Source organism: Equus quagga, chromosome 7, assembly GCF_021613505.1.
Source record: "Equus quagga isolate Etosha38 chromosome 7, UCLA_HA_Equagga_1.0, whole genome shotgun sequence".
NCBI classification, from domain to species: Eukaryota; Metazoa; Chordata; class Mammalia; order Perissodactyla; family Equidae; genus Equus; species Equus quagga.
In genome coordinates, this window is record NC_060273.1 from 8,863,663 (window position 1) to 8,889,115 (window position 25,453).

The 25,453-nt window shown below is 43.4% G+C and overlaps 1 protein-coding gene across 6 annotated transcripts in view; it reads left to right on the forward strand.

The window, feature by feature from the left end:
• Positions 1 to 22,165: 22,165 nt before the first annotated feature.
• The window catches only part of CIITA (class II major histocompatibility complex transactivator), a 46,880-nt gene continuing 43,592 nt past the window's right edge, over positions 22,166 to 25,453 (forward strand). For all 6 annotated transcript variants that reach the window (XR_006889490.1, XM_046667931.1, XM_046667934.1 and 3 more), the window contains exon 1: positions 22,166 to 22,508. Coding sequence is in view for 5 of the 6 variants with exons in the window: in XM_046667931.1 (XP_046523887.1) it covers positions 22,226 to 22,508 (283 nt within the window). In the remaining variant the exon portion in view is untranslated. The remainder of the gene's footprint in view (positions 22,509 to 25,453) is intronic.

Genomic DNA, 25,453 nt, shown 5'->3' on the forward strand with positions numbered 1-25,453 from the left:
ATCTCCTTTCTGTCTCTATGGATTTTCATTTTCCGGACATTTCTGATAAATGGAATCATCCACTATGTGGCCCTTTGTGACTAGCGTCTTTCACTTAAAATCATGTTTTCAAGGTTCATCCAAGTTGTAGCATGAATCTGTCCTTCATTCCTCTTTATGAATAATATCATATTTTATGAAGGAATAAATAATGATTTAGGGATGAATAATATTCCATTGTGTGGATATATCACGTTTTGTTTACCCACTCATCATTGATGGACATTTGGGTTGTTGCTACTTCTGAATAACGCTACTATGAATATTCGTGTGCAAATGTTTGTGCAGACATATTTCACTTCTCTCGGGCATACACCTAAGAGTGGAATTGCTGGGTCACACGATAACTCTGTGGAACGGTTTGAAGAGTTGCCAATCTGTTTTCCCAAGTGGCTGCACCATTTTGCATTCCCACCAGCAATGCATGAGGGTTCCAGTGTCTCTGCATCCTCGCCAACATTTACTCTTCTTCACCTTTTTGATTATAGCTATCCTAGTGAGTGTGAAGTGGTTTTGGTTTGCATCTTCCTGATGACTAATGATATTGAGCATCTGTTCACGTGTGGGTGTGCTGCGTTCGAGATGGCTGTGGGACATCCAGATGGAGAGGACGCCTAGACTGTTGCTCAGGCAGGTCTAGAGTCCATGGCGGGGGTCTGGGATGGGGATGCCAACATTGTAATAAAGAGCATATGGATGGTATTTACTGCCATGGGACTGAATGTGATCACCCAGGAAGTAATCCCGGCTAGGGAAGAGGTCTGAGGATAGAGCCTGAGGGTGCTCTAACTTTGAGAGGTGAGGGCGACGAAGAGAAGTTATAGGAGGAGAAGCAACTCCAAGCGGGGAAAGAGTTTCAAAGAGAGAGGGATGGACTGTGTCAAACACTGCTGGCTGCTCAAATTGGATGTGATCATAGTTTTTAACAGCGTGGAGGCTCAGTGACCTTGACAGCAGCAATTTCGGTGGATGGTAGGAGTGAAAGCCTGATTGGAGGATGTTTAAGAGAGGACGGGAGGAGAAGAATCCGGGACAGAGGAGTATAGATAACGCTTTCAAGGAGTTTGGCTTTAAAAGGAGCTGAGAGAGATCTCCCCCCACCCGTTAGAACAGCTATCACAAAAAACACAAGAGATTACAAGTGTTGACGAGAGTGTGGAGAGAAGGGAACCCTTGTGCGCTCTCGGTGCTAATGGAAATTGGTGCAGCTGCCATGGAGAAGAGTACGGAGGTTCCTCAAAAAATTAAAAATGGAACTACCATATGATCCAGGAGTCTCACTTCTGGGTATACATCCAAAGGAAATAAAAACAGGGTCGCAAAGAGATATCTTCACTCCCATGTTTATTGCAGCATTAGTCACAATAGCCAAGACGTGGAAACAAGCTAAGCGTCCGTCAACAGGTGAACGGAGGGAGATGTGGTAAATATATACAATGGAATGTTTTTCAGCCATGAGAAAGAATGAAATCCCGCAATTTGCCGCAACGTGGAAGGTGCTTGAGGACATCATGTTAAGTGAGACGAGTCAGACAGAGAAAAACAAATATTGTATGACCTTATCTATATGTGGAATCTAGAGAAACCAAACTCGTAGAAGCAGAGAGTAAGTGATGGTTACTAGAGGCTGAGGGGTGGGGAAAATGGGGAGATGTTGGCCAAAGGGTATAAACTTCCAGTTAAAAGACGGGTATGTTGTGGGATCTATTGCACAGAATCATGAACAGAGATGACCATACTGGACTATATACTTGAAAGTTGCTAAGAGAGTAAATCTTGAATATTCTCACCACAAATAGAAATCGGAACAATGTGACACAGTGGAGGTGTTAGCTAACCCTGTGGTAGATATCACGTCGCACTATATAAGTGTATCAAATCAACACATTGTACACCTTAAACTTACACAATGTTATATGTCAGTTACATCTTGTAAAGTTGGAAAAATAGAAACAATGAATAAAGGGAGCTGGGAAGCGGCTGGAGGGAGCTGTGCAGCTGAGCGAAGCGCCTCAGAGGCCTGCCCTCTCCTCCTGGGCATCATTGGCCCCCTGCCCCTCCCCACCGCCCGCTTGGCACGCCACACGGGCTTGGCACTAAACGTTTGTAAAACAAATAAATGATTAAACTAGCAACACCGGTCGTCAGTTCCATTGTCTCCATGAGGTTGTTAGGATACCGAAAGGAGAACAAAGTAGCTCAGATCAATCTCCTTGTAGAAGGACGTTCGTTCTTCTCTCGCGCGATAAGCGCCATCATCACGAGTGACGCGATTTCTTTTTTCTTTCAAAAGACTCGGCTTCGTGGTTGTACACCGTAGCTGGGAATGTGCAAACAGGTGCCACCTTTTGGGAGCGCAAATTAAGTACTAGCCAGCTACATCTAGGCATTTAGAGGTGTCTGACCATCGCAGCGTTGTCTGTAACAAAACCAAATCAGCATCAGTGCCCATCCTTGAGAGGAACTGGTTAGGTAAACAGTGATATGTCCATTCTGTGCAATATTACAGAGCTATTTAAAAAGAACAAAGGAGATTTGCGCGCATGGACACAGAAAGACGTCCAAAATACATTAAATGGGAAATGCGACAATCAAGTCGCACAACAGTACATGTAGTGTGATTTGGAAAATTTTCTGAGATTGCCTCTAGGGAGAGGGACCCAGTGTGGATCACAGGATTAATTTCTTATCAGTTTTAGGGAGATGACAGGCAAGGACAGGGCAGGAATCCACACCCCCACTTTGAAGATGGAGTAGTTGGTTCCCAGGGGGACCAGGTCAACTCCAAACCCCCTCCTTGCACCTGAGGCTGGGCTGTGTGGGGAAGAAGTCATCTTTACCCACAGGGCATCTTCCAGGGGGCAATGGAGGTGGCTTCATCCCAAACTGGGTTTTCCCAAATATACCACCCCTGACATTCCCCAAGCCCAGCTCACGGGTTAGGGGGCCAGGAGGGGTGTGTGGGCAATTCCATAGCATCTGCCTGCATCCGCTAAGAGCAAGCAAAGTAAACCCTTTGGGCAGGTTTCGCGTCAACTGTTGTCACCTCCAAAACTCAAACCAAACCACGTCTAGAGGAAACATCACTGGCACCATCCTTCCCAGGGCTCAGCTATGCCAGGACCGAGTTAGAGACCCAATCTCCTGGTTTCTTTGTTCACATTTTCATTCATTCACTCATTAAGTTTGTATCAGAGGCTTAATCTGTGCCAGGCCCTGTGATGGGCATGGGAAACAGAAAGACGAATAACATCCATTCCTGGGCTGTAAGGAGCTCACAGGCCAGTGGGAGAAGGTAGGCAGTTAAATAAATAACTATAATCCCATGGAAAGATTTAGTGAAAACCCCACTCTTCACCCAGTTTCGAGATCACCTAGGAAAGCAAAAGTGATCACCACAAGAAAATTTTAATGACACATCTGGTCATTTACAAGTTTGATTTATAAGTTTAGTTCTCATGCATTTACTCTCCATGTTTCCTTGGGCTCCTCTTGACTATGAGTTATTGTTATATTTATAACTTTCTATTTTGAAATGATTACAGACTCGAAAGATGTTGCAAAAATAGCATCAAGCAATGCGGTGTGTCCTTCACTTGGCTTCCCCCAGTGGCAACATCTCACACAACCACAGTCATTATCAGACCCAGGAAACTGACCTTGGCCCAGTAGAATGAACGAGACCACAGCGTCTGGCTCTGTCTGTCACCCCAACACCCTCTTTCTTGCGTGTTGGTCAGTCTGTCTGAGTGTTTGTGAAATAAAATTGCAAAATAATCCTAGCAAAGTTACAGAATTTCTTGAAGTTGACGTGACTGATGTTGGAGAACTTCTCAAAGCACCCCCAGAGACGTTGACAAGTGAGCCCGTGGCCGATGCAATTCTTAGACTAAGAAACAACTGAAGAAGAGGATATAGAGGAGAGGAAGACAGGACAGGTGCTTACAAGAGAGTGATTTCATTTCGAACAGACTACGAAAGGCCTGCTGGGAAACTGATAGCATCTCATAATATTTTTACAAAAATGACTTTCTGTATGATTATGGTGTGAAACTTGCAGAAAAGGATGTCATATCAGACTTTCAAACAAATTTTTGTCAGGAAATTATGCCAAAAAAGGAAAAAGAAATCGCTCTGGCTTCATCATCTGTTTAGTCTAAGAATTAGTAGTCTCTTGCAATTTTAATTTCGTTAACTAAAGATGGAGTAATGTCCATACGTTTTAATTCATTTTTTAAGGTGGAGTCTCAATCAAATCCTTTTTTTCCCTTGATATTTGCTATGAAATTTTAGCCCCATTTTAACTGAATTTGCTTTTACTTGGCCTTTTCTGATACTAATGGGCCTCAAAGGTCAAGCATTTCCTGCCAAGGTGTTATAGGGCAAAGGACACAATTAGCTCCGCCTGAGGGAGGTCAGAAAAGTCTTCCACTAAGTAACATTTGGGCTGGGTATTGAAGGATGTGTAGGAGTTCACCAAGTAAAGAAGAGGGGAAAATGTATGCAGTCAGAGAAGAGTGTGAGTTGAAGTCATAGGAGGATGGAAGAGCACGGCTTCCCTTCAGATGCTGCGAGTGGGTGTGATGTGGCTGCAGCAGAGTGAAATGGGGCGAGGAATGAACTTCTAGAAACGTAATAGGAGATGAGGCTGTAGACATGAGCCTTATTGAAGAATCGACGTTTTAGCCCAAGGCAGTGGGGAACCACTGGCGGTTTGGAGCTGAGGCAGGACGCGATCAGTGTTGCAGTTCAGCAAGATCCCTCTAGCTGCTACAGGAGGGAGACTGAATCAGAGGAGGTGAGCCTGAAGGCAGAAAAGCAAACTTTAGAGAGTAGTGGCTAAGATTAGGCTCTAGATCAGACCACTGCATGGAGCTGGGCTCCACCACTGACTAGCCCTGGGACCTCACTTAACCTTTATAAGCCTCAGCTTCTTCATCTTTATTATGGGAACGACGACAGTACCTACCTCATAGGGTTGTCGGGAAGATTAACTGTCAAATAATGTGCTATTAAATGAAGACCACATAGAAGGCTAGAGGAGAGAGGATGGGGAGGATTTTAATTAAGGATTATAATTTAGGCTGGGTAGACATGGAGGATGAAAGTGGATAAGAAACTCCAGGGGCCAGCCCCGTGGCCGAGTGGTTAAGTTTGTGCGCTCCATTTCAGAGGCCAAGGGTTTCACGTGTTTGGATCCTGGGTGTGGACATGGCACTGCTCATCGGGCCATGCTGAGGTGGCGTCCCACATGCCACAACCAGAGGGACCCACAACTAGAATATACAACTACGTACTGGGGACTTTGGGGAGAAGAAGAAAGAAGATTGGCAACAGATGCTGGCTCAAGTGCCGATCTTTAAAAAACTCCAGAAATACATTAGCCATATACTCAAATGACCTGGGAACGGATTGCATAGCCGAAGAAGACACCATGCGAGAGGAAGCTGGTCTCCAGGTCTTTGACCTGGCTGCCTGGGTGGAGGGAGCATCATTTGCTGACTCAGGGAACAAAGAGAGAGGAGCAGGTTTTGAGTTCAGGGCCAGCCGTTTTGTTTTTGAGCGTGTGTAGAAGAAAGAGAGGCTGTATTATGGTTGGGTAGATTTATCTTTAGTCAGAACAGCTCTGATTTAATGCAGGTTTGTCATAAATAGTTCTGGAAGGAATCATAGCAACTCTAGTGGCTATATAAACAGCTAGAAACGATGCCAAACTTTAATAGCCTGAGGAGCAGCAGACTTTGTCCAAGGAGGGAGAGGACTTGGAAAAAGATTCCAGGAAATTTCACATGCCATGAAGTCGTTTCTGTATTAGAAGTGATAAAAAGGCTTCTAATTCTAGCACGATGGAGAGTCAGATACCCTAATAGTCTGCCCTCTGAAACTAAAATCCTGAATAAAATAGTCGAACTCACCTTTTAAACACATTGCCCATTAGCACAAAGGGAAGGAATCCAGAGTCCCTGAAGACACGGAGTCAGGAATGCTGGGTAGTGAGCACCTCCAAAGCCAGGGTTTTCCTGAGAGTTTCTTCCAAATTCTGGAGAATTTGAGCTTCCCCTCTAAAGGCTGTAGAAGGCGTGAGGGCGGGACAGAGTCTAGGGCACACCCCAGGCGGAATTTAGCCGTAGATCCTTTCGTAGAGCTGGACCACAAAGAAGTATACCTCCTCTGTAAGCGGGAGTGAGAAACAAACCCTCCCAGGCAGAAGAGGGGCTCCTGAAACTTGCCCATCCCAATCTCAGGCTGCATGTGGGGGAAGGCAAAAATCTCACCTGAGCATTTGTCATTACAAGGGGGTCCTCACTCAGGCTTGTGATCTGATTTCAGGCTATCTGAGTAGTAAAAGAAAAAAAAAATCTCAAGCAAATAATTTAATTTAAAGATGTTACAAGTTGGAAGTAGGGTCCCCAGGAATGAGCAAGTGAAGGTGACTACTCGCTAATGGAAATTTACACCAGGACTCAAAGATCGCCTACAGTAAAGTTCCAAGGAAATGATTGGCTCATAGTCCAAAAAATCGCACATGGAGAAAAGGGAACACAATACCACGAGTGGAAATGAGTAGTCATGATAAAGAGCAGAAACAAACCAACAGCCTTCAGATACCAGAACATAAATACGAACACGTTTGAAATCAGCAACGTGCTCAAGCCAGCTCACCATCAACTCCATGTTCAGCAATATCGTGTTGGTAGTTTGAAATTGGCCATAGTGAGGGTATTTACACCATGGAAGTTGGCAAACACTATAAATGATGGTATTTTTTTCTTTTTTGAGGAAGATTAGCCCTGAGCTAACTACTGCTAATCTTCCTCTTTTTGCTGAGGAAGACTGGCCCTGAGCTAACATCCATGCCCATCTTCCTCTACTTTATATGTGGGCCGCCTACCACAGCATGGCTTGCCAAGCAGTGCCACGTCCACACCCGGGATCTGAACCAGCGAACCCCGAGCCACTGAAGCGGAAGTACGCACTTAACTGCTGCGCCACCGGGCCGGCCCCTGATAGTATTTATTTATTTTAAATTTATTTTTGGAGAGAGGGCCAGTTGTTAAACATTTACTAGAAGGTCACTGAATATATTTAAAGATTAAAGGAGGAAGCTTGAAAAAAATTATCAGGGAACAAAAGACAACAAACACCAACTGAGCAAGTTTCACAAAGAACAAAAAATAACTTCTAGAAAGAAAAATATAATAACTAACAATTAAAACTTAGCAGACAGATTAAACAGTAGATTAGTATATTTTCTGGTTTACTTATCCTTAGGAAGAAGGATGTGAAAGGTATGTTAAAAGACACGGAGAGTAGTGTGTTAGGTCTGATATAAAACAAAGAGGAGTTTCAAAAGCAAATAATGGAGAAAATGGGAGGGAGGTGATATTCAAAGATATGATTGAAAAATCGGCAAAATTGTTGACAGATACCCGTCCTTGCTTATAGGTATCTCACTGAATCCTTAGCAGGATAAATAAAAAGGAAGTACAGAGCAATAAAACATAAAAGAAAAACTCAAAAGAAGCCAGAAAGAAAGCACAGATCTGCCAAGAATAGCAATTAGTCTGATAGCTTCTTCCTCAGCAGCAACACGAAAGTCAGAGAAAAGTGAGAAATCAACACTGAGAGAAAACAACTGTCAATGTAGAAGTTTGCAACCACCAAAATTATCTTTTAAGAAAAATACCTAAAGGAAGGTAATTTCATGCAAAAACAGAGTTTACCATAAAAAAATTCTCATTAAAGGAGATTCTAAAAGATACTTAAGAAACGAGGAAAATCCCAACTGAAAGGCCTATGACTTGAGAAGGAATGCTGAGCAAAGATATTGGTAAATGTGTAAGGAAGTTGAAATAAAAATTAACTATACAACACGGACAATGTCTAACTTGGGAAAAGATAAACCAGAACTCAAGTATTGGATTTATAATGTCATATACCTTGGGAGGGAGTGATTGATGTTAAAGTATTTTAAGGTTCTTATATTATTTAAGAAAAGGTAAAACTATTGATTAGATTTAGACTTTAAGTATTGATGTTAAAATAGCTAGAGTGACCACTAAAAGGATGGGCATGAGGCGTAAAACTTCCAAATTAATTCCAAAATGTGGAATGAGGAATAGAAAAAGGAAAAGAAAAGCAACACTTCAATCCAAAAGAAGGAAAGAAAGGAGAGAAGGAAAAAGAAACTAGAATAGTGGGACAAATAGAAAGCACACGTTGTATTAATGTATATAGATAGGTTTGTGATTACAGTAAATGTAAATGGATCAAACCCTCCAGTCGAAAGACAATGCTTTTTAGACTGGATATATTGTGTACAAGAGGTATATTTAAAACTTAAGGATACTAGAGAGATTAAAAGTCAAAGGATGGGAAAAAGATATACCAGGTAAATATAATCAAAATAAAGGTAATTTCACTATATTAGTACAAGACAAATAGACCTTAAGATAAAAGCGTTATCTGAGGTCAAGAGAGTCATTACATAATGATAAAAAGTTCAATTCAACAAGAATGTGTAACAATTCTAAACTCCAATGCACTGATAAAACAGCCTCAAAAAATATAAAGCAAAAGTTGATAGAACTCCTAGGAGAAATTGACAACTCCACCATCATTTTGGAAAATTTTAAGATTTGTTTCTCATCAATGGACAGATTGAACAGACAAAAAATCCAGTGCAGATAAATAAGGTATGAACATCACAATTAACAGGCTCAACGTAAGGGACATATGAAGAAAACTGCATCCAAAGTTGGAGGAATACACATTCTTTTCAAGCATACACGGAATTTTTGCAAAAATGGACCATAAGCTGGATAGTAAAATCAGCCTTAACATATATCATACAGGCTACATTCTCTGGCCATAATATAATTAAGTTAAAAATAAATAATAAAATGATAACTAGAAGAATTAAAAACAGACTCTGTATACCTTCAAGAGAACGTTTATCTCTTTGGACCTTGCGATAATGGAACTTCCTAAGAAGGAACAAAATGCACTCTGACCTGGAAACTTTGACCTTAGCTTACTGAATGCAGCTAACCCACTTTGATTATTCAATCTACGCCTCTTTATACTTCAAGGCGGAGACAGCTCATGCCCAGCCCTGGATGTCCAAAACTCCAAGAGATTGCTTCCTGGTTTTCCTTGAACTAAAGTTGATTTCCCATTTAACAAGAGATTCTTATATTCCTCATCTCGTATTTTTCCCTTCTCAAAAGACAGGCTTAGCTTATTTAATTTTTCCAGCTAGGATATCTTCAAGATCTTTCAGATTGAGCTTTAGCTCGTAAGACTGTAAGTTCCATGAGAGCAGGAATTTTTGTCTTTTTTTGTTCCCTGCTGTATCCCCATTGCCTGACATAGTGCCACACTCGGGTTAGGCACTCAATAAATGAGTGCATTTGTTGGATGCCCACTATATGTCAGGTCTTGGGCACCTGTTTTCTGTTACCTTAAGTAATTCAGCCCTCAAAACAGTCCTGCCAGGTTGGGATGATGAATGCCATTTCAAAGATGGGGAAATTAGGCATTAAGGCACAGAGTGGTAAAAGGATACGCTCAAGCTTATGCATGGTAGAACAGGGATTCAAATCCACCTGTACTGACAACAAAACTAGCCACACGCTCTGACCCCACGGCTGCCTTTCAGTCAGCAAAGGTCAGATGTGTATCAGTGCAGAGTTATGATGCTCCAGTTGATTTATGATAATGATGGTTGCTATGGGAAATGGTCGTGTTGGTATACACTCATTCCACAGGGCTAAAGGGCACGTGTCTAAAGTCTCTCCTTAAGGCCGGGAAGGAAGACAATTGCCTCTGCTAACTTTGTGTTGTCTGAGGTCCTCCAGGAAGCAGATACCAAAACAGAGCTGGGGTACAAGAGATTTATAGCAGATAATAATTCTGAAAGATAGAGCGGGCAGAGGGCAGGAATGGGCAGGCAGATCTGACACTTGTGACAAGAAAGGGGGAAGACTGGAGGATTGTGCAGGAAGAGATTCAGATGGCACAGCAGCTGTGAGAAGGCTCTGCCAGTCTACCGGGGGCCTGGGTATATAGGTCACCCATAGAAGAGTCCCACACTGCCCAGAGAGGGTGATTCCTTTCGTCACTGCCACCCAGTCATTGCCCAGAGACTGCCTGGGAAGCACCCGCCATGAACTTACAAGCTGAGCAGAGCCTGGAGGCATCCATGGCTGGAAGCTGTCTGCTGACTGCAAACCCCACGGCAGGTTTTCTCTTGAAGAGACCTGAGGGTCACATCTCCATGGCTGCCACAGTCTTGATAGTTCGCAAAGCACTTGCATCACCCCAGCTCTGTGACTAAGGCAGAGGTTAAGTTTGGGATCCTGCAGGTTTTGACAGCAGACACTCTCTGCTTAAATCCTAGCCGATAGTGGCTGTGTGACCTTAAGCAGGACACTTGATGTCTCTGAGCCTCAGGTTCCTATGATTCCCAAACTCCTTTTGTAAGCATTAATCCTCTTGTAGAGAAATATTTGATCGTCTCTGTGTCTCCAGAACTGACCACTGGGAGAAACAGGTGGCATCTCCATACCGGGTCAAATTCCGTGTCAATAAGTGGTCCCAACAACCCCTTGTTAAGAGTGTCAAGAAGAATCACTTAGACCCGGTTTTGAATCTTCTTCAAGCTTCGTTCATCATGGTGATAATAAGAGTACCCACCTTATAGGCTGCTGAGGAGATTTCTGAGTTGAAATGCATGGAGCCAGAGGCAGTAACAACGCTGCGGTAGCGGGGCAGTGCTTGTCATGATGGAGGTGGGGAGCTGGTGGAGCTGGTGGTCATCATGACAGCAATGGAGGTGGTAGATGTGATGAAAGTAGCGGTGGGATGGTAGAAACGATCGAGATGGTAGGAATGATGATGATGGAGGGGCTGGAGGTGATGGTGATCGTGGAAATGGTGGGAATGATGAGGCTGGTGGAGAGGACATGAGGGTGGTGGTGGATGATGATGTTGGCGGCGGAGGGGGAGATAGTGAAGCCAACTCCAGCACCCCACTGGGCCCAGGTCTCCTGACTCCCACTTCTGGCCCCCATGAGCCTCTGTGGGTCATATCATCAACCTGTAGACGACACGCCGGTCCCCACCCACCCTCCCCACTACCTCCACAGTCACAAGCTAGGAGTGAACTCCACATGGCTTGGGGGAAAACCCAAAGAGCAAAGGCAGCAGTCCACATCCCCAAACCGCGGTCAAGGTAACTCAGGCTGAGATGCAGCGGCCTATTGTCTTGGTCTTTGGGCAGACAAATGGCAGCCAAGGGCCCAGCCCTTCCATGCTCACGGGGCCCATGGGCCCACGGAGCTGGTCTCCTTGGCCTCCCAGGAGGAAGCAGCCACTCCAGCAGAGATGGTGCTCCAGGCTCTCTTCTCCTTTTGCAAACCCACAGCCTGGCCTTCCTCCCTAGGTTCCTGCTTAGGTTCTGCAACTTCACGTCTCTGGACTTCATCTGCAAAATGAGACGATTAACGCTTACCTTGTGGTGCCTTTGGTGATGACGGGACCACATACAGCAAGTGTCAGACTTCTTCCTATTCTCACTCAAGAAATGTGTCTGAATATTTTAATGCATCACTGGTATCACCATTGATCTCCAAGCCGGAGGAGCACAAGATAGAAGGTGATTGCCTCTCGCTCAGCGGGTAGGCGACCCCAAGGACTCCCTGAGCCCTGACCTTGATCTGGGGGCCCAGAGCATGAGGGTCTTGCATGTGGGCCAGCTGCACTGCCTCCTCTCTGCAGACCCCACAGCACCTTCTCTTTTCCCTGCTTCTCGTCTCAGACCGCAAGTTTCTCATCCCCAAAGCCAGACCGCAGGTCTTCATTTGTGATGGAACCAAGACAACATTCACTAAATCAGTGTTTCCCAAAGTGTGGCTCCTGCACTGCCCTACTGGTCACCAGCTAACCGGAGAGGAGAGGGTCACCTCTTCTTTAAATCACAGTGAATCCCATACCAAGAGAGCCCCCTTTCAGTTCTTTATCCTCGTCACCTTTGTCATTGTTCTAGGTCACACCGTATGAAATGGCTATTTTTGTAGATTAAAACAGACAAGGATCAGCAATTTCATAAGACTCAATCTAATAGGATGTTTAGACATGAGGGAAGTTATAACAAAAAAGAGTATGAATAGCTGTGTAATCGCAAATCTGCTGATGAAATAAATAAGTCCCCTGTGAACGCCCTCCTGACACTGTTCCCCTTTACTCCTCTCCCTGCCACACCCTGTCTGCTCTAGAAACAACCAATCTCCCGTCTTGATAATTGATCATTTTAAGTTTTTGAGCTTTGCCTGTTAATACCAGCTTTGCCGTATTTCACTTATTTTAACTATTGTGTAGGATTGCATTGTAGGAATAAATGCAACTTGTTTCTGCATTCTCCTTTTGGGATATTTAAGTTGTTTTCAAGTTTCTTGGGGTGATTTTTTTTTGATCCTCAATGAAATGACTCTACTGTCGTGTGTCACAACAACAGGGATACGTTCTGAGAAATGTGTCATTAGTCAATTTTGTTGTTGGGCGAACATGGTAGAGTGTACTGAAGGGGAACAAAATTTGCCACCCCAAAATGTGTCTCTTTAACGTGAGGATTATTTTTGGCTAATTATTTTTCAGAAACAAAAGATTCAGAAAGTTTTTCTTGTTACCTCCCCCTTAACTGCCTAAAAGAGTTCAAATAAAAAACCTATCTCAGCCAGTGAGCTCTCACCTTAGCAGGACATGAACTGGGTGGCAGACAGGGAGGAATCTAGAAAAGCCTGTTTGTTGGGCTCCCCTCTGTGTTCTTCTGTTTCTGTGCGGACAAACAGTCACTTGTTTTCCAAACACTTGCTCCTTTTCACCTACCTGTGAATTGCCTTCCTTCCTTTGGGGCCCTGACTCTCCCCCTGCCCTCCCCGCCAACGTTTCCTTTTGTTCTGAGCTGAGGATGGTATTTAAGGTGAGGGCTTTGACCATTTTGGCGAGTTTCTCATTTTTCCTGGGTGTCTCCCATGTGCATATGTTATTAAACTTTTGTTTGTTTTTCTCCTATCAATCTGTCTCATGTCAGTTTAACTCTTGGATCAGCCAGAAGAACCTAGATGGGTAGAGGAAAATTTTTTCTTCTCCTGCAGTACTTGCACAAACCTAGATGTCACAGCCTACTACACACCTAGGCTGTATGACTAATCTTATGGGACTGCCGTTGTCTACGTAGTCCATTATTGACCAAAATGTCATTATGCTGCATAGGACTGTATTCTTTTATTGGTTTTTGTTTATACATGTTAAATTTCAACTTACAATAATAAAATTCAATAACTTTGATTCTGTAGTCATAAGATCTGGCTTTACACGTTATTTTCATGCTGCCAAAGTCTACAGGGACACAACACATCACAAGGGCTTAACTGAGTGTATACACAGTAACGCCACAGGGGAGGAGGGAGCTAATCAAGTCATAAACACACAAAGATGCAATTATAGATAGGCACTGTTCCTAAATATTATAATGCCTTCCTCTCTGAGACAGGCATTCTTAAGCTTAGACACAATATATAGAAATTTGTTCTTAGCTTAAAAACCATCCAACTTTGTAACGATAATCAAATAATTTTAAGAAACATAGAATACAACCAGAATTAGGAATGGAACTCAAATGCTGCCATGTCTAGCCATGCTCCAAACAACTGCCATCCATGAGGCAGGTTTAATCTGCTCAGTTTACCACGTGGGGTTCTCAAGCAGAAGCCGTTTAAAGACACTATCCTTCAATACACAGCACTTAAGATAAACGGCACTTTTCTCTAAAATTATCAGTTTTTCGTGGATGTGCCATCACACAGCCCTAATGACACATAACTTACAATGACTCTGGAAGGAATTACAGGTGGGCAATCATGGATGACCAATGCCACAACAGGTGTGGAGACTGGACTGGCAAGTTCTCATGAGAAGATTCTGGAATGCCTATATCTAAATTCAGAGCCCTTAGTAACCTGTTTGAAGGATCTCTTCTTAGAAATATAACACTCCCATGGAATCAGCAGATTATGGATTTACATTTACGTATAATACCACACGATTATGAAATGAAAGAAGAGAAAATTGCAAGGACTCAACCATTAAACCTTTAAAACTTTCGCTAGCTCCCAATGTGTAATTGATCTGACTAACTTTGTTCTAACTACCGTTAAATTCCTTCTCTTTGATTTGGCCCATTACATTTAATTCGTTAAAGGCACATGTACTCCAGAAGGTTTATGAAAGATATCCATATCTATGCTTGTGCTGACTTTTATTTCCAATTTTTTGCCATCACAAACAATGCTGCTTCATGTGTCACGTGTAAGAATTTTCCTGGGATATACTGCGGAGTGGAAATGCTGGATGTGTACTTCTCCCATTTTAAGAGAGATTGCCAAATTGTTACCCTAAGTGATGACAGCATTTTATAGGCTCTCCAAGAAAGCAGGAGGGTTCTCGTTTTTCTACACACTGGCTGGTAGCTTTTAAAATTTTTGCTAGTGTGCTGATGCAGACAGCTTCCGCTTGGTGCTAGTTTATCTTTAAGATCTCTTTAGCACTTGCTAACCAGCCCCTGTCACAGAGAGAGTTGCACCTCAGGATCAGACACTTCAACGAGCAGAAAAGTCTAAACTTTCGTATTATCATTTTACTTTCCCTATGTTTGCCATTTGCCCACTATTTTTGGGCAAGTGATATGACTTTCCAACTGGGATAGGAGTATGATATTTCCTTTTATGATAAGTTAAATAAATAAGCCAGATTAAGGCAAAATATCAGGCAAATAATAGTAGATTGCATGTGCTAATGAGAAAAAACATGGTGCAGGGGGACCTGAAAGCTGGCAGACGGAGGATGCTGCCCTTTTGACTAATTGCAGAGGAATATGGTGGAGCTCTGAGACAAGTGGGTTCTCCCAGAACGTGGCAGCATTTCAGAACCGAAAGAAGTCCTGGGGATCATGTTGTCTGACCCATTTGTTTCACAGATGACGAAATTGTGGTCCAGAGAGAGGAAATGTCTTGCCTGTGGTGGCACAGTGAGTCAGTGGCTGATTAGAGGCTGGCATTCAGGTCTTCCTGATGAAGCACGTGACGAGGTAGTGGCTAGATTGGCAGGAAAGAAGAAGGAAGCTTGCAAGTGGCTAGAAGAACTTACTTTTATCCCTGATCCTGTGCGCCCAATATTTGCTGTTTCATTATCCGTCATCCCCACCTTGGATGCTTGGGGATAGACTCTCGTGGCCTGGTCCTCATCCCACCTTGGGATGTTTGATGGATTCTCATGGCCTGGTCCTCATCCCTACCTTGGATGCCTGGAGATGGATTCTCATGGCCTGGTCCTCTCTTTCAAGTGCCTCAGAGGTGAGGTACTTAAGAACATGGTTTCCCTTTTTTTTTTAAAATATATTTTTATTTTTTTAGTTGCAGTAACATTGGATTATAACATTATACAGCTTTTGGATGTACATCATAATATATTTCGAATTCTGTGTAGATTACATCATGTTCGCCACCCAAAAACTAATTATAATCCATCCCCTCACATGTGAGCCTAATCACCGCTTCTGCCCTCTCCTCTTCCCCTAAGAACATGGTTTCTTTATTCCGCCCAGCAACTGGGCCCCTGCCAGCTTCTCCACAGCCACGGCTGAAGATTACATGCTATCTATTCCATCTGCTAAAATTCTCTTTTGGTCCCTTCTTTTCTAACACCTAAGTTTTTTTGTTTGTTTTCATTGAGGTAACGTTGGTTTATAACATTGTATAAATTTCAGGGTACATCATTATATTTCGATTTCTGTGTAGACTACGTCATGTTCACCACCAAGAGGCTAACTACCATCCGTCACCACACACAGATGGGTCCTATTACCCCTTTCGCCCACTCTCCAACCCATTCACCGCCAATCTGTACTCTGTCTCTATGTGTTTGTTGTTGTTTTTATCTTCCTCTTGTGAGTGAAATCATACAGTATTTGACTTTCTCTGTCTGACTTACTTCACTTAGCGTAATACTCTCAAGGTCCATACATGTAGTCACAAGTGGCAAGATTTCATCTTCTTTCTTTTTATAGCTGAATAGAGTTCCATTGAGTATATATACTGCATCTTCTTCATCCTTTCATCCATTGAGGGGCACTTAGGTTGTTCCCAAGTCTTGGTTATTGTGAATAACGCTGCAGTGAACACAAGGGTGAAAATATCTTTTCAACTTAGGGTTTTTGTGTTCTTTGGATAAATACCCAGAAGTGGAACAGCTGGATCATATGGTAGATCTACTCTTAATTTTTTTTGAGGAATCTCCACGCTGTTTTCCATAGTGGCTGCACCAGTTTGCATTCCCAACAGCAAAGTATGAGAGTTCCTTTTTCTCTACATTCTTTCTAACTCTTGTTATTTCTTATCTTGTTAATTAAAGCCACTCTGACGGGTGTGAGGTGATATCCCATTGTAGTTTGGATTTGCATTTTCCTAATAATTAGTGATGTTGAGCATCTTTTCTTGTGCCTGTTGGCCATCTGTATATCTTCTTTGGAAAAATGTCTGTTCAGATTCTTTGCTCATTTTTTAATTGGATTGTTTATTTTTGTTGTTGTTGAGATGTATGAGTTCTTTATATATTTTGGATATTAACCCCTTGTCTGATATATGGTTTGCAAATACCTTCTCCCAATGTTAGGCTGTCTTTTCATTTTGTTGGTGGTTTCCTTTGCTGTGCAGAAGCTTTTTAGTTTGATGTAGTCCCATTCATTTACGTTTCCTTTTGTTTCCCTTGCCTGGGGACACGTGGCATTCAAAAAGACTGCTAAGGCTGATGTTGAAGAGCGTACTGCCTAGGTTTTCCTCTAGGAGTTTTATGGTTTCAGGTCTTATATTCAAGTCTTTAATCCGTTTTGAGTTAATTTTTGTGCATGGTGAAAGATAATGGTCTACTTTCATTCTTTTGGATGTGGCTGTCCAGTTTTCCCAACACCATTTATTGAAGAGACTCTCCTTTCTCCATTGTATGTTCTTGGTTCCCTTGTCGAAAATCAGCTGTCCGTAGATGTGTGGGTTTATTTCTGGGCTCTCGATTCTGTTCCATTGACCTGTGTGTCCCCTCTTGTGCCAGTACCATGCTGTTTTGGTTACTATGGTTTGTAGTACATTTTGAAATCAGAGAGTGTGGTTTGTGATTTATTCTCCAACTTTGTTCTTTTTCCTCAGGATTACTTTGGCTATTCGGAGTCTTTTGTTGTTCCATATAAATTTTTGGATTCTTTGTTCTATTTCCATGAAAAGTGTCACTAGGACTTTGATAGGGATTGCATTGAATCTGCAGATTGCTTTAGGAAGTATGGCCATTTTAACGATGTTAATTCTTCCAATCTATGAGTACGGAATATCTTTCCATCTTTTTGTGTCTTCTTCAATTTCTTTCAACAATGTTTTATAGTTTTTGGTATACAGGTCTTTTACCTCTTTGGTTAAATTTATTCCTAAGTATTTTATTCTTTTTGTGGTGACTATAAATAGGATTGTACTTTTAATTTTTCTTTCTGCTGTTTTGTTGTTAGCGTATAGAAATGCAACTGATAGGGCCGGCCCGGTGGCGCAGCAGTTAAGTTTGCACGTTCTGCTTCGGCGGCCAGGGGTTTGCCAGTTTGGTTCTGGGGTACGGACATGGCACCCCTTGGCATAAGCCATGCTGTGGTAGGTGTCCCATATATAAAGTAGAGGAAGATTGGCATGGATGTTAGCTCAGGGCCAGTCTTCCTCAGCAAAAAGAGGAGGATTGGCAGTAGTTAGCTCAGGGCTAACCTTCCTCTAAAAAGAAAAAAAGGAAATGCAACTGATTTTTGTGTGTTGATTTTGTATCCTGTAACTTTACTGTACTTATTATTTGTAATAGTTTTTTGATGGATTCTCTAGGGCTTTGTAAGTACACAATCATGTCATCTGAAAATAGTGACAGTTTCACTTCTTCCTTTCCAATTTGGATCCCTTTTATTTCTTTTTCTTGCTTGATTGCTCTGGCTAGGACTTCCAATACTATGTTAGATAAGAGTGGTGACAGTGGGCATCCTTGTCTGGTTCCTGTTCTTAGAGGGAGAGCTTTCAGTTTTTCACTGTTGAGTATGATGCTAGCTGTGGGTTTGTCACATATGGCCTATGCTCTGTTGAGGTACTTTCATTCTATACCCGTTTCATTCACAGTTTTTATCATAAATGGATGCTGTATCTTGTCAAATGCTTTCTCTGCATCTACTGAGATGATCGTGTGATTTCTATTCTTCATTTTGTTAATGTGGTGTATCACGTTGATTGATTCTCAGATGTTGAACCATGCCTGCATCCCTGGAATAAATCCCACTTGGTTGTGGTGTATGATCTTTTTAATGTATTGTTGTATTTGATTTGCTACTATTTTGTTGAGGATTTTTGCATCTATGTTCATCAGTGATATTGGCCTGTAATTTTCTTTTTTGTGTGTTGTCCTTGTCTGGTTTTGGATCAGGGTAAGGTTGGCCTCATATCTAATGCCTAAGTTAAGCTCCTCAAATCTTCTCTTTTTCTCAGGACTAATTGATGACATTAAAGCCTTGTCCAAGAAAATACATGGTCTTCTAAATGCTGGGAAAAGAAATCTGAGAAAGAAAGGAGAAAGGGGGGTGCGAATGTTTCCTCTTCCCCTCTAGCTGCAGTACAGCAGACGCTGCTCTGCGTCACAAAGTTAGTTCCTATAAAGCTGATGGCATTGACAAGTGTCCATCTCATTCTCCTATTGTGACAAAAGACCCGTGCAAAAATGTAAAGCTTCATTTTGTGATTATAAAACTATTCTTGAAAGTGTTATTTGTACAAAGGAGTCTTTTAAGATACCTGGCCTGCAAAAATTATTGATTTGCCCTGTGCCTTATGACCTTTACTGCCTAAAAAGTATGCGATTTGATTATCTTAATTGATAATTTGTTGCCCTGGGAATAATATCAACCTTGACATCTCTGTTTGCTTAAAAATACAAGTATTTTGTTAGGTGAGAAGATGAGCTTGAGAATTTCTACCTTCTGACTTTATGCACAAAGTTGATAATATCATGATGTTGTTGGACTGGTTATTCAAACCAAGAGTTGAGGGTCCCCTTCCTTTAAAATTCTGCATCAATTTCTAATTGCTGTTTAGCTATCCTTTTTGCATTATGTTTTACTTGTTGTCCAAGAGATAATAATATACATCTTCCATTTCTCCCAACCTACATAGAGGCAATATTCTACCACTTGATGTAAAAGGTGGAGACCTTGTAACTGTGTAGGACCAATAACTATCCTTTATGCTATAGTCATCATATGTATTATTTCTACATTTATTTAAAAGTCACAAGACAATTATATAATTTTTGCTTTAAGCATTTATGTTTTTAAGTAAATTAAGACAAAAAGCAATCTTTTATATTTACCCAGAGATCACTGTTTCTGATGCTCGTCACTCCTCCCTGGAGATCTGAGTTTCTACCCCATAGCATTTTCCTTCCGCCTAAAAACTCATTTTAGCATTTCTTGTAGTGCAGGTCTGCTGCAACCCATTCTTTTGGTTTTCTTTTATCTGAAAATATCTATTTTTTCCTGCATTCTTAAATGACGTTTTCACTGGATTTAGAAATCTGGGTTGACAGTGTTTTTTCTTCTCAGTTCTTGCAAGATGTTGTTCCACTGTCTTCTGGCCCCCATAGTTTCTAATGAGAAGTCAGTTGTGATTCACACGCTCTCCTGTATGTAACGTGTTGTTTTGACCTGGCTGTTTTCATGAGTTCCTTCTTGTTTTTGGCTCTCAGCAGTTTGACCACAACGTGTCTGGTTGTGGTTTCCTTGTATTTATCTTGCTGAGCTCCACGGATCTGTTTTCCTTTCACCAAATTTGAGAAGTTTGGGGCTTTATTTCTTTAAATCTTTTTTCTATTCCATTCTGTCTCTCGTCTCCTTCTGTGACTCTAAATATGTATAAATTGGAGCTTTTGACTGTCCCACAGATGCTTGAAGCTCATTTTTTTTTCTATCTTTTTCTTTCTGTTCTTCAGATCTACTAATTTCTACTGCTCCATTGTAAAGTTTCTCTTTCTTCTGTCATTCCCATTTTGCTGTTAATCCCATCCAGTGACTTTTAAAATTTCCCATATTGTACTTTTCACTTCGATAATTTTCATTTGGTAATTTTTTAATAGTTTCTAGTTTTCTGCTGACATTTCCTATCTTTTCACTTTTATGAGCATATTTTCCTCTACATCCTTTAGGTCTTTTTCATTCATGGTTAAAATCACTGCTTTAAAAATCCTTGTCTTCTGAATTCAACATCTGGGTCATCTTGGGATCAGTTTCCATTGACTGTCTTTTTTTTCTTGAGAATGGGTCCCTTTTTCTTGTCTCATTATAGTCAAATAACTTTGGATACATACTGCACATGGTGAATAATCTGTTGGAAACACTCTGGATTCTGTTATAATCTGAAGAGTGTGAATTTTGTTGCTGTTGTGGCAGACTCATATCTTGTCTGAAATCAAACGCAAAGTCTCCTACCCCCCCCCCCCCCCCCCCCCCCCCCCCTTCCCTGTAGTAGGTTGCGGCTCAAATCTTAATCCTCTAGCCTTAAAGCTGTTTGGAGTCTGCCCTTGAATACATCCGTGGGTCAGGGGTCAGCCAGACATTTGGGCAATTTCTATACAGAATTTGAGCAACTTCTCTCTGTCTCTCTCTTTCTGGAATTTCTACCCCAACTTTCCAGCAGCTATTGTTACACCAAATTCTGTCCTCTGGTTATTCAGGGCAGTAAAACTTGCATTTTTTTTTCAGGGTTTTAGTTCCCCAGCACAGCACTGATGGAGACCTGCCTTCAGGCTAAACTCATGAGCTGGAAATTCACCAGTGATATTCTTATCTTCCACATGTTGACTCCCTTCCAGTATCTGCCTGCTCTGGTCACTCTCCAGTGCCCTCAGGTAGTTGCTTTTTATATTCCCCTCCCCCCAGAGTTTGTAGTTGTTATCTGTGGTAAAGTTGGTCAGACAGGAGCTACTCTGCCAAACTGGAAGTGGAAATCCTTATTTGTCTCATCGAAATGAACAATGCAAATGGCCCCATGTGAGAGATGGTAAAGCTGAAGCTGGGAGAGGAAACAAGGTCAAGGTGTGTTTCAGGGAGAGCGATCAGCTATGATAAAGAAGAATGGGGTTGGGGATTTTTAGGGTAGAATCCTCAAACAGACTGTCTCCTATGCAAAGCCTCTGTTTCGTGCCTTAGTGAATTGGTGATAATATTAGCATATAGTCAATGTTCATTGAGTGCTCACTAGATCCCATGCTAAGTCCCTCACATGCATTATCTCTTTTAACTCTCAAGACAACTCAGTGAGCTTGGATTGCCTTTATTAAGAGGTTTTGCAGTGGAGGAGACTGAGGTTTAATGAGGTTGATCCTAAGGTGAGACAGAATTCTTTGCTTGATTAATCAATAATAATAATAATGGCTCATATTTATGGAACTCAAATTTCTTGAAATATTATGTGTTGTAGATGATGTGCCAGGTGTTCTGTATACGTTATCTCATTTAATCCTCCAAACAACTCTATGAAGTGAGTACTATTATGATCACTCCAACTTTTCAGATGGAGAAATGGGGGCTAGAAGAGGCTGAATAACTTGCTCAAGGTCACATAATGAGCAAGCGATGGAGCTAGGGTTTGAACCCAGGCAGATGAGCCCCAAATACAGCTGGTTGACCTCTATGCTCTGATGCCTTCTTTTTGTGATACAGCATCTGAAAAGGCCGGTTATACTATGGATGGGCAAGTTCTCTTCCTCTTAGTAAATACTGGATTGGATCCGATGGAACTCACGAGGCTGTGGGATTCTTCGTCACACGCACACAAGTGGTACCAGGGACTATCTGTGGGGTCTGAATCACCCTGAGAACCCATTTCCATCCATTCATCAGACACCCCAGCCTACGATGCAAATGAGGAAATCTTCCTAAGCAGGAATAAACTGCAATCAAATGCAGAGCTTCCCTCATCCTGTTTTTCACTTCATGTTTTGGATGCTGCAGGCAGGGTGAGCAGAGATCCTAGGCTCTGGCAGAGCAGCTGCCCTGCCTCCGAGCCCTGCCATGAACCAGTTCCAGACCATCCTGACTCATGTCCGGATGCTGCTGTCCAGCCATCAGCCGAGTGAGGTCCAGGCCCTCCTGGACAGTATGCTGGAAGAGGAGCTTCTCTCCAGGGAGTACTACGGCGCCCTGCTCCATGAGCCGGATGGTGAGGCTCTGGCCAGGAAGATCTCCTTGACTCTGCTGGAAAAAAGAGACCTGAACTTGACCCTCTTGGGATGGGGCTGGAGTGGGCTAGAGGCTCCAGCGGCCGAGTGGGACCCCAGCTACAAGGACCCTGGTGGTAAGTTGGCATCCCTTTGCTCAAGGAGCAATGTCTGGCTGTAGGCAGCTCGAGGATTGTCCCTCCTCTCTGGAAGGAAGTCGATGTGATCGTTTCTGTCCTGGGCTGGGAAGGCAGACCCAGGCAGGAATCAGGGCCTCTGGTTGAGCTGGCAGGCACAGCAAGTTCTTGGAGAACTCAGTCTGGGATGTTGGGTATGCTTCCCACTCAGCTTAAGAGAAAGCCATCCTGGAGGCGTGTCGCCAAATGCCCACCTGGGTCACTCTCTGGGCCACCTTGACATGTCAGGCACAGGGCCGGGCATGGAGAGGGCGCAGGTACACAGGTCAGCACCTGCCTGCCAGAGACTCATGCTCTAGTGGGGAAGATGAATACAGGCACAATCACTGTGGTTCAAAGATGGAGAAGTGGGGTGCCACAGAGAGAAGGAGCCAAGGAGCTGGAGAGCAGAGGATGCTGTGTCTGTATACGTGTGCAAGTGCGTGTGTTTGTGCACTTGTGTGCATTTATGTTTGCATATGTGGGTATTTGTGTGTATGTGTGTGCATCTGTGTCACAGAGAGAGACAGAAACTGAAAGACAGACAGGGAGAGAGAGAAAGGAAGGAAGGAAGAGACACAACGGAAAGAGGCAGAGAAAAGGAGAGATGGAGGGAGAGCCAGAAGAAAGAGGAAGAAGATGAGGAGAAAGAGAGAAAGAGAGAAAGAGAGACAGAGGCAGAGACTAAGAACCAGATCAGAGGGAGAGAAGGAAAGAGTGCCTTATTTTTAAAAAGAGTATTGACGACACGACGCATCTTAAATCAGAAAAACAAGCCTACTCCCTACTGTTTCCATTGGCACCTTTGCCTTCTAGAACATTCTACGTCTTCCTTCCCAGTTACAAAGAGATTTTCATTCTGTGGCAAACAACGGTCTTCCTAAAGTTTGTTCTGTCTCAACGCAAATCTGTGCTTTTCCAATTTTATGATTGGGTGTCATAAACTCTCACTCTTCTCGGTCCCTTTATAGTTTTCGAGTAACTTGAAACTTGAGCTCATAACAGTGATTCATGTTTTATTGAGTATTTACTGAGTGCCCGGGCACGGCCTATGCACATTCCAGCACCCACTTAGGTAGTTCTCACGCCCACCCTAAGCCCTTTTATGAGCTTCGTTCTTATTCCACACATGAAGAAGAAAACTGAGATGACATCCCCCGGGGTCCCCAGGTGGGAAGTGGGGGAGGCTGGCTTTGGAGGCGACAAGCTTTTACACTCAACCCGGCCTTGAGGGGTAAAAAGCCTTTTGATGGTCTTGCCAGGGGCACAAGGGCAGTGCGGGTATTTCTCCAATGCTTCTGCCAAGACACAAGTTGAAATGGGATTGGCTGTCTTCAGGGCTCAGTTCTCACCGCTATGGTCTCTACAGGTCTCTGGGGCTCATCTTTTACTCTCAGATCCTAACAGACCCCTGGGGAGACGGGGCATCTTTATGATGTAAATGATCTCCCTGGCCTCTTAACGGGAGTGCAAGCAGCCTGTGTGCCCTTGATGGGGGCGCACATGCCAACCTGGGGGGAGGTCGAAGCCTTCCTCTCTCCTTGATACCCTCCCACCCCCCAAATTGCACACTCCTGTACGTGAGACCGCCCAACACCTCCGCCCCTCCCTCCACCTCTCTCTGCTCAAGCACTGGTTCCTCTTCTTTAACTCCATTTCCTCTCTGGGGATGTAATATTTATATTTCTGTCCCATGAGACTCTAGAAAAGGAACTGGGCTCAGGCTGGCGCGGTCTTCAGGGGGCTGGGAGACAGAGAAGGACAAATGGCTTCCTTTCCCTGCTCAGTTTCCTGGTCTCCCGGCCAGCTCCCCTCTGGGCTGCAAGGCTTGGCCAAGGTCTACAGGCAGGTGTGCTCCTGCGGGACCGGGGGAAGGAGCAGCTTCAGAGCGGAAGGAGAACAGGGAAAGAGAATTGCGTGGGTTGTAAATAAAGGGCACTGACTTCAGTTTCAACAGGGGTTCAGAAGAGGAAATCATCCATGTGAAGTTTTTGTAACTCTCTCTACAACCCTAGAAAGATCTTGCCTCTCTCCGGCTCCAAACCCTGCTATGGCTCCCCATGTCGCTCAGAGGAAAAGCTAAATCTAGACAATGGCCCACAAGGCCCTTCGCGATCTGGCTCTTATTACTGCTCTGCTCTCATTCCCTACTTCTGCCTTGCCCATCTACTCCAGCCATGCCGGCACCCTCTCTGTTCCTGGGATAGGCCTGGCATGCTGCCTACCTCGGGACCTCTGCACGTGCTGTTCTCTCTGTCTGGAACACTCCTCCAGACATCCTCTTAGCCAACCTCCTCAGGTCCTTCAGCTCTTTGCTCAGATGTCACTTTCTCAACGAGGCCTACCCTGACCACTCCATTTAGAATTGCAACTCCCTGCCCACACTCTGAGCCCCCTCTTTCGACTGATATTTTCACCTTCTCTATATTTTACATTGTGTTATGTTTTTTGTTTGTTGTCTGACTCCCCCACTGAAAAATAAGCTCCACAAGGGCAGAGATCTATGTTTCCAGCATAGATGCAGTCCGAATGCCCATCACAGTGCCTGGCACAGGGTGGGCAGTGTGTATTTGTTGAAGGTTGGATGGATGGATGGGTGAATGAGGGATGCACGCATAGGTGGACAGGCCGGTGGGTAGGTGGATGAGTGATGAGTGGATGGATGGGTACATGGGTGATGGGTGAGTGGATGGGTAGATGGGTGGGTGGATGGGTAGATGGGTGATGGGTGGGTGGATGGGTAGATGGGTGGGTGGATGGGTAGATGGGTGATGGGTGAGTGGATGGGTAGATGGGTGGGTGGATGGGTAGATGGGTGGGTAGATGGGTGATGGGTGGGTGGATGGGTGATGGGTGGGTGGATGGGTAGATGGGTGGGTGGATGGGTAGATGGGTGATGGGTGAGT